We start from the raw sequence: 15,234 nt of genomic DNA, 5'->3' as shown, positions 1-15,234 counted from the left end.
GCTCGCGACGTGATAGTCTTAAGGTCCCGCCGAACTGCGTCTCGCAGGCGGGGCGCTAGAGCGTGGAATAGTGCCCAGCCCTTTCTCTCGTCCTCGGTAAGAGGGCCGACTTCATCCTCTAACAGTATCATTTCATGCACTAGGTCTCTGACCGATTATAATGCGGCCTACTTAAGGGTTCCCAGCTTTTCGAGTGCTTCTCCCTTACGGACGTCGGCGTCTTCGATTATATCCTTACACTACGAGATAAAGAGGTCCCATATCAGCGGGATGGGGTTTCCTTCCCGCCGGTCTCGTCGCTATTCGTCAAGGGCGCGGCCCTCGAGATAATTAGCTGCGGTCCGGATGCGCTGCGGCCAGTCCGGGACTACGTCGCTCGCTAGCGACTCGAAGATCGTCTGCCAGCTACTATCGAAGGCGTAGAGTTGCTACATAGACTTGCTCGTAAAGAGTTTAGGCTTGACTGTACGTATTACTCTTTGTAGTTCGTCGCGATCTTTGTCTGGAGATGAATTACGGTGGGGTCGCTTGCGAGTCGGTAGCGAGGTGCCTTCTACCTCCGCGTATACCGTAGGAGTCTCTCCTGCGACCTCCGCCTCCATCGCTTCGATCTCGAGCCTTAATCTTTACCTCTTGAGGGTATCTACTAGTAGGGCTCTTTTCCGGAGGAGCGCCTATAGCTCTAAGTCCGCCTCGGGGTTTGTATCTGACTCTTCTGCTGCGGGTATTACGCGACCCGGCTGCGATTCGCGGTCGTCGTCTGTATCCCCTTCTTCGTCGGGGGTAGGATCGTTTTGCATTGTAGGTTCCGTTGAGCTCCCCGTAGTAGGTTATGACGGTCCTCCCTCTATATGAGGCTCCTAGCGGGTCGCCCTCTTAGGCGCCATCGTACCGCGTGCGACGCGCCGGGACGTCGCTCCCTCCGACCGATCTTGAGGGATGCTTTGAGAATGTCAGGAACGGCCTATATAGATAGGTAGAGGGTAGCGATAGGTATAGGTAGGTATAGGTATTCCTTGATAGTATATCTTAACTGAAACTTAAAGCATGAGGGAAGGAAGCTTCCCTCAGGCGGTGAGCATACGGTGCTTAAATAATAAGGGGTTGTCACGTGTGAGTTATACTTGGCGGTTCGTGACACTACTAGACGAGGCTAGACGCCTAAAGTCGATACAAAGCCAATCGCACGAAATGGCCATGAACACTAGGGTTAAAAATAGCCCTAAACCTAAGTGTTCCTACTGTAATAAAAGGGGCCATTCTATCGATAAGTGCTGGGATAAGAACCCTAGCCTAAGGCCACCTAGGGCTAGTCCTAACCCTAATAGGGATCGACAGGCTAACCCTAGAGAGGCTAAAAAGGAACCTACTCTTACTGTACAAGAGGAAGGTCAACTGGTCGAAAAAGAATACGCACTGTCTATAATAGATAGGCTGGACGACCAGAATCTATGGATACTAGACAGTGGGTCTAGTAGGCACATCTGTGCCACTAAGGCGCTATTTAGCGACCTAAAACCCTGTCAAACGATCTTAAACTGGGGGAATATTACAGATATCCCAGTAAAGTGGCAAGGGAACGTTAAAGTACGTTTTAAGTCAACTGGTCGAACTGCTATCATCCAAGATTGCCTATTCGTGCCTGAACTAGGTCTTAATCTACTAAGCCTAGGGGCACTAGTCAGAAAAGGTATCTCTATAACTATAGGAGATAACCTAATTAGTCTATCGATCGACGAAACTATGATAGCTAAAGGCTATTATAGAAGAAACCTTATCGCCATCGATACCTGTCCTACTACCGAATACGCTTATACAACGGTAGATAGCGATACCTGGCACTAAAGAATGGGTCATATAGGTAGTATAGCCTTAAAGGCACTACCTAAACGCACTATAGGCTGCGAAATACCTGAAAAACCGGCTACATCGACGAAAGACTGCGACATATGCATTCAATCAAAGGCTACAGCGAAAATAAGCCGAATTCCAATGCCTAGGGCACAAGAAGTCCTAGAAAAGGTCCATTCCGACGTTTGTGGGCCTATAACGTCGGAAACCTTTCTTAAACAGCGCTATTTCGTCTCGTTTATAGACGATAAGACTAGATACGCCACTATCCGCCTATTATCTAGTCGAAATCAAGTCTACAGCGAATTTAAAGACTACCTAGCGCAAGAGGAAAACCAATTAAACGCTAAACTAAAGCGTTTACACTCAGACAACGCTAAGGAATATAAAAGCGAACAGTTCCTAGCGCTATTTAAGGAAAAAGGCATCATAACGACTTACTCAGCGCCTTATACACCTTAACAGAACGGAATAAGCGAGATTTTCAACCGTACACTTATGAATAAGGTACGAGCAATGCTTCTCTCGTCAGGCCTACCAAAAGGGTTATGGGGAGAAGCGGCTTTAGCCGCTACCTATCTATATAATAGGACCCCTCATTCTAGCCTAGAAGGCTTTATAACCCCTTACGAGGCTAGGTATAAAGAAAAACCTACTATATCGAATATAAGGACCTGGGGATCTATCGCTTATAAAAGGGAACCTCGAGATACCCTTAAAAAGCTAGACTCTAGGGCTAGTCCTTATATTCTAGTAGGGTACGGATCAAATCAATATAGGCTTACTAAGCCTAGCGCTAAGTATACAGTTACTACAGCGCGAGACGTCGACGTCCTAGAAGGTGTCTTTATAAAAGATACCCCCGAACGCCTAGCTAATCAACTAGCTAAGGTACAAGCGCAGATCGATACTATATCAAACGAATAACTAGTCGAAACAGACGAAAACGAACTAGTTAACCCTATAGAAGGTCAACTAGCCGAAACTAACGACGAACGAATCGATCCTCTAGAAGGTCAACTAGACGAAAATACCCCTACAGTTATAGACGATGACCTAAGGTCTATCGAAGACCTATCGTTCAGCGAACAACTCGAATATTACGCTAACGAAGCGAACTATGCCTTTATAACTACCGACCCTACCTATCTCGAGGCTATAAAGTCTTCAGAAGCGTCTAAATGGAGACTAGCCTATCAAAAAGAGATAGACAGCCTGAAGGCCAGGAATACCTGGACCTTAGTACCTAGGACTAAAGACCTAAAGGTACTAGATGGGAAATGGGTTCTTAAACTTAAAGATCCCCATCGAAACCCTATCTATAAGGCTAGATGGGTAGCAAGAGGCTTTCAACAAACACCGGGCATCGACTACAACGAAACGTTCGCGAATACAGTTAACCCTATAGCCTGGAAATTACTCCTAGCTATAGGCGCCTACCTAGACCTTGAAATACGTCAATGGGACGTTAAAAGCGCTTTTCTAAACGCTACCTTACGAGAAAAGGTCTATATAAAGCAACCTACTGGCTACGAAGACCCTAAGTACCCTAATAGGGTCTATCTGTTAAATAAAGCTCTATATGGGCTAAAACAGTCAGGAAGAGAATGGGAAAACCACCTTAAAGGCCTATTACGGCAACTAGGCCTATTCCCATTAAGAACAGACTAGTCTATCTACTCGAACGAGAACTAAACGATCATCCTAATCGCCTACATCGACGACATAATCGTTATATCGAAAGATCCTATAAAGATAGAGACCTTATTTAAGGACCTATCTAAGTCTATCGAACTTAAGGATCTAGGCGCTATTGACGAATTCCTAGGAATCAAGATAACTAGGAATAGGCCTAAAAGGACTATATCTCTATCCCAAGGTCAATATATCGATAAAATTCTCAATCGATATAAACCTAAGGATAAAAAGGAGATAAGGCTAACTAGTCCTATCCCTATAGGCCTGAAATTCGAGCCTACAGAAGGAGATGCTAAACCAGAAGATATAAGGGATTTCCAACAACAAATAGGAGCCCTTATGTATCTTATGACAAAGACGAGACCTGACCTAGCCTACCCAGTAGGCTACCTCGCTAGGTATATGTTAAACCCTAGTCCTTTACACTTTAAAGTGCTTAAAAAGGTCTGGGAATACCTAGCGATAACGAAAGGTCTAGGCCTAGCCTATCAATCTAACTCTACTAGCATCGATTACTATGTAGATTCAGATTGGGGGGGTGATATAGGCACTAGACGATCTACAATAGGCTATCTATTCGTCTTCCGAGGCACTCCTCTATCCTGGAACTCAAGACTACAGCGTACAGTGGCGCTAAGTTCTTGCGAAGCTGAATATATGGCCTTAAAAGAGGCTATAAAGGAGCAACAGTACATTAAGGCACTACTAAGCGAGATAAAAGGTCTTATAGGCCCTAGTCTTACTATAGAATGCCTAAACGTCTATACTGACTCCCACTCGGCTATAGAACTAGCGAAAAACCCTGTATATCACGCCAGGACTAAGCATATCGACATACAATACCACTATGTACGCGAATGCGTCCAAAAAGAGGTATCTAAGCTTCTATGGGTACCTACCGACGCTTAACTGGCCGATGGTCTAACTAAGCCTATACCCACCGACAAATGGATCGCTTTTATCGAAGGGATAGGCTTAAGAGACCTAAACTAGCCTATTAAGGCTGGAAAGGTGCCTACAGGTAAAAAGACAAAAAACGGGCCCCCTGTCGAGACGAAGTCAACAGGAGACAGTTATTGCCTAGGCACCGTCAGGGCGTCCCTCTACTAGTGGGTTACGATAGAACACAAGACTAGTAGGAGGAGCTTTACAACACCTTACGAATAAGGTCGGACCGCCCTGCTCCCTTCTATAGAAGGGCCCTCAATAATACCCTAAAGGTAACTTTACCTAACAGCACTAACATTTGCCCGTCTTCCACCACAAACAAGGGTTGAGCAAAGGGGATAGTGCCAAAGATAGGAAAGTTAACCTTCGAGGTACGTCAACCACAGATCAAGATTCTAGGTAATTGAGAGATTTATTCGCAACTCTCGATTATATGCCTAATTAAGTGGGGCTAAGGTGGGGGGGTTCGATTCCCACCTATTTCAGACTATTTAACTAGTCTAGCCTTTTCTTTTACAGGCCACTTCAACAGGCCTAGTATGGGATTGTCAGGAAAAACGATATTCCGGAAATAAGCTAGAATCTCGCCAAGACTAGGTGAGAACTAGCTTAAGGGGGTGTGTGGAATATCGCTGTCTAGGCCTCTTACCTAGTTAGGCTTAGTACCTAGGTCACGTGACTTGATTACGTGGCTAGGTAGCTTAGCTAGGTAAGACAACTAGGTAGCGTAGCCACTTATATCATCGCTTACTAATAGCGATTCGATGGATTTCTTTTATCTTCTAACTATCGCCACTCGCTACCTATATAAGGACACTCCTCTCCCCTCTTAGATAGTTAAGTTTCACTAAGTCTTCTATAGTCGAATAGTCAATACCTATCGGTTCGATCCTATAATGAGCCTATTCATTACCTATTTAGGTAATCCTCCGAGTCCTTCGAACAGGTCCGCCGCGGAAGGATGCTAAGCGGTGTAAAACCGGATAATCCCCTAGCCGAAAAGGGCCGAGAAAGAAATATTTGTATATGGAAAGATGGGCCCTAAGTAGAAGCTTAATCGTACCGCTGTAAGCTGTGCCGTTTAGTCAGAGGTGGTCGCTCGACAGGTTGACGTTCTGTGCTGGCGATGGTCCGCTTCGCCTACGAAAGATATGGAAGCCGCATTTTGCCCTGCTTTGTGGAACGACGGCATGCATGAGCAGCACAGCATCAAAAGTTCCACATTACGGCTTTATCTACTAACCTGAGATCATTAGGGCATCAAAAGGTCGAGTCAAGCAAAGGCAGGGCACGATTTTTAGGTCTGATTCATGAGCTACAGACCTCAGTCCAAGCAATGCTTGCATATGCTCACATTTTAAAAACCGACTTTTCGTCCACTGGCGGACCCTGCTCGCAGTATTGCTGACCCTGGAGGCTTGCACCTAAATTCCCAGCAATCACACGTCTTGCCCTCACAAAGCGACCGCGACCCTGTTGGTCTGATATTTCTTGATGTTGGGTATGAAGAAGCAAGTAATGATGGCCAGCACACCGAACGGAATGCTAGTGACCCAAACCCACTTCAAGGACTCGGCATAAGCCCATCTCTCGCCCAACGTAGCGCCCGCCAATGCCTGTGGTGTATATCCAACCGCTTGGGTAATATTGGCTGGAGCAGCCAGAAACATTGTCACAAACTCGGTGGCATCTGCTGCCGGCAAACCTGCTTTGATGGCGTACTTGGCAATTTGTTTAGGTAGCTGCGTGTTGAGCTTGTTCACGAAGATGTTGTAGTAGATGGTGAAGCCGATCGAACCGCCCACGGTACGGATCGACAGGGACAAGGCGGCGGTGGTTGCGAGAAGAGAGTCCGGGACGACGATCAGAGCCACGGTGGCAGCGGGGACGAGGATGCCGCCGACGCCAAAGCTGGCGATCGTGCCGAGGGCGACTGCTAGTTTGGGGGTTTCTGGCGTGGTAGCGACCAGACCGCCGATGAAAGCAGCTGGAGAGGAACTCAGACATTCTTGTTCTGCAAGCAGCGGCAGGGGGCAAGCTTACTCATGATAATGGAAGACATCAGCAGGATGTATTTCGCTTCCAGTCTCGTCGACAGTAGGGCGTTCCAGAAAACGGCACCTGCGGTGGTTGAAATGCCATAGCCTAAACCCTTCAGGCCAACTTGAACTGGATCCGGACTCCAAAGAGTTGAAAATGAGATCGGGAAGAAGTTGATCAGAGAATAGAAATCGAAGCCAGCAACAAAGGCAACAAGGAAAGTAAGCGCCACCACCCGTTGTCCCTGATAGAGTTCGCGTGGGATCATGGGATGCGGTGCATACTTCCATTCCCAGATAACCCAGGCAATGATGAGCAAGATTCCGATAATCAGCTGTGCCAGGACGTAGCCGCTTGCCCATGGATGAGTATATCCGCCAGATTGGAGGGCGACGAGGCTATATACCAATCAACCGCATGGCTTATGAAAGTAGCAGGGGCGCCACTTACAACAGAGTGATGCCTACAACGGACAGAATGGCTCCGAGATAGTCGATGCGTTTGAGGATCTGTTGTTTGGACATCCCCTCCAGGCGAGGATGTGCTTTTGGGAAGTATGTCGTCAACAGGCCCAAGAAAACGACGCCGTTCCAGATCCTGCGTTGAAGTTAGTCTCATCTCGCAGGCAATTGACAATGAGACTCACAGAGCTATCCATTGCGTCCACCTCCAGGTCCTGTACGTGGAGAGTAACTGGCTGAGGCCCATCAGGAGGCAAACAAAGACAAACAAGGGTATCGTGGCGCCTTACCTATACATAACGTAGGGCGTGAATGGCAGGATTGACGCAGTCATGAGCGCCAATGCAAATCCACGCCGACGTACAGGGACGATATCCGACAAACTGCTGGGCATCAGCGTTCCGAATAATGACTGACAGATTCTTGCCCTCATACCCTGCCAGAGCGGTCAATTCGCAGACGCCCGCGCCTGCGCCAGAGAGGGCCATCCCCGTTACAGCTTGTCCAAAGGAGTTGGCGCTGCCGATCAAAGCAATTCCCAGCATAATCACGATAGAGCCCGCCAGAGTGATATTGCGCCGGCCCAGCAGGTCTTGCAAGTAACCCACAAACGGTGATACGGCAGTAATAGCTAGCGTGTTCGAGACGGGAAGCCAGCTTCCCACTTTCTCGGCCCCAAGGTCGGCTTCTATGAAGGACAAACATCCTCCCACGAAGTAGAGCATGACCTGGGACCCTACAAGGGAGTCAGCAAAAGGGAACAATGCTGCCGAATGACGGAGGAAGAGCTGACCGGCATAGAGCATGCCCAAGGAAATCGCCGCCACGGAGTGACGAAGAGTCCAAGCGACGTTGCCATCGGAGTCATCTCCCTTGTAAGCATATTCGTTGTGTATATGGACGTCGTCCGCAGCGTCTTTCTTCTCGTGGACTCCAAGATGATCTGCGCTGGATTGCTTGGAATCGACAGGATCCTGTGCGACCGTAGTCTCGGTCTCTTGTAGCGCCATGGCTTTTGTTTGGTAGAAAAGGGTGTTTGACAGTTGGAGGAGAAGACGGCGGTGTCCCAGAATTTATGTAAGAGTTGATTACGGGGAAATAAAGAACCTGGGGAATGGTGTATGTTGGGGCTGAGCGGTCCGGAGTCGGCTCCCACGGGAGTGAGTCGGACCACGTCCGGTATATTTCGGTTGTTTCCGGTAGAATCTCAGATGCTAACACGATGCACTCCTTGACCCGGGAGGCTTTGGGGGGTCTAGAACAAGCGTTGAATTAGCGTCCGAGGTGAATGGTGTTGCTAGGCTAAGTGCCATACCTTCCTGAGCCCACGGGAAGACGAAGCCTTGCCGCGGCTTCGACATTGTGTCGTGTTCTGGATTCGGGAGGATAACACGTTCGCTTGTGCAATCCCTCTGTACGCTGCGTCGGTCTCAGTCGGTCCTTGGAGCAGCAATTTTACCTTCCGACTGCTCTCACATCCAAGCGACTGCAGGGACCGTCACATCAAAGAGAAACGAGCTTCGCGCAGCATAAAGGTTTCCTGGTAGCCTTCCCATCACGCCCCAGACATCCAAAGGGCTGTCAAAAAGAGAAACCATGCCATACAAATCGAGATGGTCCATCTCACTGCCACAATGCTCTTTCCCGACCTTCCTGTTCGGCTCCCCGTGCAAAGATCTCAGCGACAAGAAAGCCTACGTTGACGCGACACGCCCGGAAGAGCTCTTTCTCACTCGCCAAACGTTCCGGCTCTGGTCACAGCGCATCGCTTTGGGTCTACTCAAAAGCGCCAGTTTTGAACCTGGAGACCGAGTCTTGGTGTTCTCTGGGAATACTCTTGCTACGCCCGTTGCGTTTATGGGCATTGTTATGGCCGGAGGAGTCTTCACAGGGGCAAATCCGACTTTTACTGCCCGAGAGCTGGCGCATCAGCTGCGAGATTCGCAAGCCACTTATCTTCTTTGCTCGGATATCTCTATAGACACGGGAATTCGAGCCGCAGAACAGGCTGGCCTGGACAAGAGTCGAGTCTACGTGTACGACGAGAAAGTTTTCTTGAGTGACAAGGCTTGTCAGGCAGGCCTGAGAGGGTGCAGGTATTGGTCTGATCTGATTGCGCCGGCAGAAGAAGCTGAGGGGTTTCAGTGGGAAGAGCTTGAGGTAAAGCCCACATGCTTTCAGAGCGCTGTGCTATTTCTAACTGGAAACAGGGCGACAAATGCCACAAGACCATCGCCCTCAACTATTCCTCAGGCACAACCGGGGTGCCCAAAGGTGTCGAAGTCACGCACTACAATTACATTGCCAACACACTACAGTATAACCACCTTCCCACTCTCGCTCCGAACTATGATGAACTCAACAGACGCTCCAAATGGCTCTGCTTCTTGCCTCTCTACCACGCCATGGCTCAAACGATATATATCGCAGGTGCTCTCCTCCGCCAGATTCCCGTCTACATCATGCCCAAATTCGACTTTGTCGAAATGCTGGCAAACGTGGAAAGATTCCGCATCACCGATCTCACTATCGTGCCCCCGATTGCCGTGGCCCTGACCAAGCATCCCGCAGCCAGGAAATACGACCTGAGCAGTATCGAGACGATGAACTGTGGCTCCGCCCCGCTCGGAAGCGACGTCTGCCGAGCGATTGAGGATCTCTGCGGCCGCAGATTTAACATGAAGCAAGGCTGGGGCATGACTGAGGTGACCTGTTCCCTCCTCGGATGGGATCCAAACAAGACTTCCACGTCCTTTGGCGTCGGAGAACCAAACGCGAACTGCGAGGCCAAGATCGTGAAGATCCTCACCGGCTCTTCCGGCCACGAATCCTTTTCCGAGGTGACCGAGCGGGGTCCCGCCCACACAGGCGAGTTGTGGTGTCGTGGTCCCAATGTCATGAAAGGCTACTGGCGCAATCCCTCTGCCACGCGGAATGCTTTCTCACCGGACTCTGAGGGCTGGCTGAGGACTGGCGACATCGCCTATGTCGATGAGGACGGATGCTTCTACATTGTGGACCGCATGAAAGAGCTGATCAAGGTCAAGGCAAACCAGGTCCCTCCTGCTGAGCTGGAGGCTCTGATCCTAGAGCACCCCGCGGTTGCTGATGTGGCAGTCATCGGGATCCCAACCGCTGACGGCGACGAAAGGCCCAGGGCATTCGTGTTGCGGCAACCGCGTGCCAAGGTCACCCAGCAGGAGATTATCGACTACGTCAAAGAGCGTGCAGTAACTTACAAGTGGCTGACGGCGGGGGTGGAATGGGTTGATGAAATACCCAAAAACCCATCCGGCAAAATCTTGAGGAGGCAGCTCCGTGACAGGTCCAAAGTCCAGTACGTCCAAGCCCGATTATAGATAGAGGTGTTCAAAACCAGGACATAGGCTGGTCCAAGTGACAAACTAAGTACATTACGTTGTCGTTCCAAGGTTGAACATAGCTATACAGCATACATACATCCTCTTCACCAACGACAATGATACACCTGCACAGCCCTTTGTTATGCTGCTGTGTCCGTACGTCACAGCCTCCCATAGCCATCTTGACGGTCGGCGTATGACAATGGTAGTCTTGCAGAGTCTCACAGATAGCATAATCGCGCACGCACTGCTGACCGACTCTTCCCTGGGACATTTGCCTATCTACATGTGGGTCTCTAAACACCAGACACGCTCAATCGTAGCGCTCATTCACCCTTCAGTTGCATGTGATTTTTTGGGGATAACACTGACCCATACCTCATGCTGATTAATGTTACAATCCTGAACTAATAACTTATCTTAGATAAATCAGACCCTTACCTTAGGTGCTACTAGTAGCACTAGTAGCATTAGCGTTAACGCTAACCTTTTGCGGAGCCAAAGTCCTTCGTAGAAGGGTTTAAGTATAGAGACGGAAAAATCGCCTTTCATCGCATTCACTTTACGTCGATAATACTCTACGAATACGGCGTATAGAGAGAAATAGTAAGTCTAGACTAGGAATGTAATTCTAGTTCTTCTACTTAAGACTTACTTAGCTTCTTTAGACACCCTAGTCGTAGAGAAATATCGTGTTTAAATTCCCCAAGTTAAGAGATTTTTTCATTTTTGGTGTGGAAATGACGCTATAAACGCTAAGAACAGGGGTTTTTCCGTTTCGGTGCTCAGACTCGTTTTTGAGAAAAGTTAGCCTAACTTTTTAATTGGTCCACGAGCGCTAGCTCGTCAATCAGTGCGCTAGTACCTCATAACCGCAGTCTGATCTATCTGAGACAACTAATAACTGGGCACCCAAATTTCCAGCGGCTCATTCATATATGGTAGAGCTGGAGATCAAGTGCTGTCATGAAGGTCGATAAACTCGTTGAAGTCTACCTCACTCGTGAACGAGTTGGGCTGCCCCGTTACCATGGCATCATCCACGTAGGCATCTTCTGTTTGTATTAATTCGAGCGCACCAGTAATGAACGTCGTGTCTAGCAGACCGTCGAAGGTGTCTCCCAACTCAGGCAGCTCACAGCTCTCATTCGACTGACAGCTACACATACTCTGAGTGCTGCTTCCCGCAGGAGAAGAGACCGGCAGCACAGGCAATTCGTGCTCTTCGGGGTATTTGCCTTGTGATAGCGCAATCTGGATAACGACAATCGACCTCAGGAAAACCTGGGGCGAGCCGACGAGGCTTTCTACGCCATCGTTGTTGTTCGATGGAGGACACTTTTCGGGCAATATAACGTCCCGAGAGGAAGGAGGCGGCATTTTGCGCGCATCCAAGCAGGTGACGATCCGACGAATGTAGTCGAGGACTTGGTCGACTCCTTCATATTTTTCTTTGAGTGCATTCAGAGCAGCGAGATAGACTTCTAGGCGCCTGCGAGTGGTGGCTGATTGTTCCCACTGACGCAGCTTGATATTCAAGATATGTCGGAGTACAGGTATGGCGATATGGGCAATACTGGACTGACTCATTAGCCGATGTGAGACTTTCTTTTTTGCATACCGCATGACTGACATGGAAATGGGCATGAATGACAGCATGTCCTGATCAGCGATTCGCTGCAGACTCGTATCAATGCCGTGGATGGCAGTTTCGACTTCTCTCCAGCCCGCTGAAGCCTCCACATGTAAAGGACATCCTTTCGTGATTGCAACATAACTTGCGTGATTCCAGAGTGCTATCTTGGTCGAACTGTGTTTTGACATTAGACACCCCCGAGAAACGAAAAGATGCAGCTTACTGATAGTAGATGGAGATGACATTGTTTTGCAGGGTGAGAAATTTATCCGCGAGGCTATTGACGCGGTATCTTGCCAAATTTTCGGCAAACCAGTGATCGAGGTCTTCTGCACAATCCTGCACCCTCTCAGTAATCGTCGTCGGCTCCTCGGAGCCTGGGCTCGATGGATCCAATGACAAGATGCAAAGAACCTGACTCGATAAGTTGGCCAGTTTGCAAAGTGCAGAGAATGAAGTCGCCAAAGCCAGCTTGGTGGGGAAGTCATAGACAATCGACTGAGCCGTTTCAGCACGAAGGATCCTGGCTCCGTCTCCAGCAATAATTTCCTTCTCTGCTCCGATCTGCAATGGCCTTCGTAGTGCTAGCGCCAGAATCCGGTCTCGGACCAGGCAACAACACCAGAGCCGCTGTAGTACACTCCGACGCTGGACAGAAGCTTCCCCGAGGAGGTGTTGTCGATGTGCGTTGATTGTTCTAGCTAGACTTATGGCGCTGCTCAGCCATTGAGTGTTCGCCTGAGAATCCGGAGCTGAGACGTAGTATGTAAGAAGCAAAGCGCCTTGTGCGCTACACAGGTTACTTCTGTATGAGTCGACGTGGAAGAGAGCCTAGAGAGATACCCTTGAGTCAAATAGACACAGCTGTGGGTCGGGTGTCACGTACCTTGGCTCGACGGTAGAAAGCGGCACGAGCTGTGCGAAAGTTGGGGAAGCCGAGTCGTTCAAGTATGGAGAATGGAACAAACTGTAACATGAGCCTGAGTCGGCCGCTTGGAGCTGATACGCACTCACACTGCAAGCTGCAAATAACATCGCTTGGAAGACAAATATGGAGATTGTCCTTGTCGGCGCTGACGAAGTCTCGGTGTAGGCCCTCCAAAATTCACCTTCGTCTAAAATGGGCAGCTGAGGATGAATGTAACGAAAATACGCCTTGACAAACTCGTCCACTGAAGCTCTTGCAGGTACTCGGTAGCATCCCAGTTTCTCCAGGTATTGTAAATCTTGCAACAAGAGCTGGTGGACTGCGTCTGCGGAAAGGAACGGATAATAAGAGTACATGACATCCGTTCCGCAGAGTGTCAGATCTGCACACCGCCCAGGCGCTGTGCACTCAGTCTTTGCAGTGTCGTATGAAGGTCTAGGACTGGGGTAAGAGAAGGTAGATGCAGGCCTCGATCGCGAAGTTTGTAGTGCTCCTCGTGTCTCGCAGTCTGAACTGTGGCGACTCGATCCTGAGGCTCTTCTCTGTTTTGGCCTGGACACCTTTTGCGGCTCAACGCACGCAAAGGTCATGGCGCAAGTGGAAGGGTCCGTTCTCGGTTGACAAGGGTCTCTGTAACACGTAACCCAGGTCAGTTATGGTGTTGAAGACTGCACAAAGGAGGCCCCTTTGTCCGCCAGCCCACACTCACATCTTTTTTGATCTTGACCGCATGATACAGCTGATGTAGTCCAGCCTACAATTAGTGCAAGGGACACCTTTCTGCGTAGCGTCACATCGAACTTTTCGTGCCCGACAGGTCAAACAAGCTGTACGAGCACGACCCAATCGATACTTGGGATTCTCACGTGTCGCCTGCATGTAAGAAGGATCCAGCGTGCCTTCGTTGGGAGGAGCATGCTCTGAGCTATCGTTCGATATGCTAAGCCACTATTTGAAAATGAGCGGCAAGCGAGCGAAGACGCAGATAGAGGCTCATATTGATCTGGGCTGGAGGAAACACTTTTGTTGAAGCAATCGTATCTGGGGAAGACGCGCTCGCGAAGGGCCACATACTCTGTTGGCAGTCCAGGCCATAGCTCATCTCTGGAGGAGAGGTGACACGATTCGTGCATCGGCCTCTCGATCCCAGTCAATGCTTCTCGGTGCTATCTAGATACTCCAGGCCGCGGCAATATTCGGTATATTTCGGTTGCGGGGCCCAAGTGAGTCCCAACTCGCCTCCTCCTCTTCCCCAGACTCAGCGTTCTAGTTTACGTTCCACAATCCAGTTGGCATGCTTTGCGATTGAAGCGGCCGAAAGCCGGTGGCAGCACAAGACATGTCTCGGTCGCTTGTTCTGTGGAATATTTAGCTTGCTCTTGAAGACCGCCCTCACAGCACGTTGAGGCCTGCGTTAGTATCATTACATCCGAAATCATTCTCGGCAGTGTTCCCAGCTTGGAGTAACGCAGGGGTGCAGCACTTCTGAAGGTGCCGGCGTCAATTATACCGTGCATACCGTGCACAGCGTCCTCGGTACACACCCGTAATAATACAAAAGTATCACATGACCACATCTCCTCCCACAGTGCACGTAGAAGTGCATTTTAATGATTATATGCAACAGCATCATGCAGCCGCAGTAATCCGTGCACTCAGTGCCAATGCTCTTCGCTCTGTCGTTTGCAACACCACAATCACGTTGGCGACGGTGAGATGCCATGGCCTTTGGAGGCATGTCATTCACAGCAAAGTTCCCCTTGGTCATTTGACTATGGTACGGTACGTTCACTAGTGCAAAGAAATGTGGTTGATCCGGACCAGACTGAGTGTGAGTGTGCTGTTGAGTTTCAGATGCACTGATCGTTATATGGGCGTGCACGGAGTGATTGACGCCGTCAAGAATCCCTTGGCAGCGCTTAGTCAGCGTCTTAGCCCCCGCCGAGTATCTATCTCATCACGTGCTAGCCAACTCACTAACCACCCGCTGTCTCCCCAAAAGCTTCTCCAGGCCCTGCAAACTCCAGATTCTGACTGCCAACCTCACGCACCGCACTTAAATTATCGAATCTCGTCTCTTTTTGCTGCCCTGCTATGCATCAAGTTACGCACATCACCTCTTCCTCGCGCTCCCACAGATAGAGTAACGTCCTTGATTGAATTGCTGGGAACTTCTCGGCGCTAGGTCACATTGTCATTGCGCTGATGGCGTCCACTCATGACGCGTGCCCTGGCGATGCTGGCCAGAGTGCTTCGTATCTCGTCTCTCACGCTCAGAGACGGAAGCGGGGATCCAGAGCCTGTCTCTAC

The 15,234-nt window shown here is 49.5% G+C and overlaps 3 protein-coding genes across 3 annotated transcripts; 1 reads left to right on the top strand and 2 right to left on the bottom strand.

Moving 5' to 3' along the window:
- Positions 1-5,951: 5,951 nt before the first annotated feature.
- AYO21_09813 (hypothetical protein) lies at positions 5,952-8,008 on the bottom strand (the record flags this gene model as incomplete). Its single annotated transcript, XM_022659742.1, has 6 exons — positions 5,952-6,484; positions 6,541-6,935; positions 6,988-7,134; positions 7,184-7,283; positions 7,363-7,734; positions 7,792-8,008. The coding sequence occupies 6 exons, from the start codon at positions 8,006-8,008 to the stop codon at positions 5,952-5,954; spliced, it is 1,764 nt and encodes a 587-aa protein (XP_022507972.1).
- A 586-nt stretch (positions 8,009-8,594) lies between these two features.
- AYO21_09812 (hypothetical protein) lies at positions 8,595-10,357 on the top strand (the record flags this gene model as incomplete). The annotated part of the gene is made up of 2 exons (XM_022659741.1): positions 8,595-9,158; positions 9,209-10,357. The coding sequence occupies 2 exons, from the start codon at positions 8,595-8,597 to the stop codon at positions 10,355-10,357; spliced, it is 1,713 nt and encodes a 570-aa protein (XP_022507971.1).
- A 957-nt stretch (positions 10,358-11,314) lies between these two features.
- Positions 11,315-12,972, bottom strand: AYO21_09811 (hypothetical protein; the record flags this gene model as incomplete). Its single annotated transcript, XM_022659740.1, has 4 exons — positions 11,315-11,936; positions 11,994-12,170; positions 12,220-12,827; positions 12,883-12,972. The coding sequence occupies 4 exons, from the start codon at positions 12,970-12,972 to the stop codon at positions 11,315-11,317; spliced, it is 1,497 nt and encodes a 498-aa protein (XP_022507970.1).
- Positions 12,973-15,234: the final 2,262 nt, after the last annotated feature.

The sequence above is a fragment of the Fonsecaea monophora genome (genome assembly GCF_001642475.1).
Source record: "Fonsecaea monophora strain CBS 269.37 chromosome Unknown Scaff102, whole genome shotgun sequence".
Taxonomy (NCBI): domain Eukaryota; kingdom Fungi; phylum Ascomycota; class Eurotiomycetes; order Chaetothyriales; family Herpotrichiellaceae; genus Fonsecaea; species Fonsecaea monophora.
Note: the sequence above shows the minus strand (reverse complement) of the source record. Positions and strands in the feature narration are given on the sequence as shown.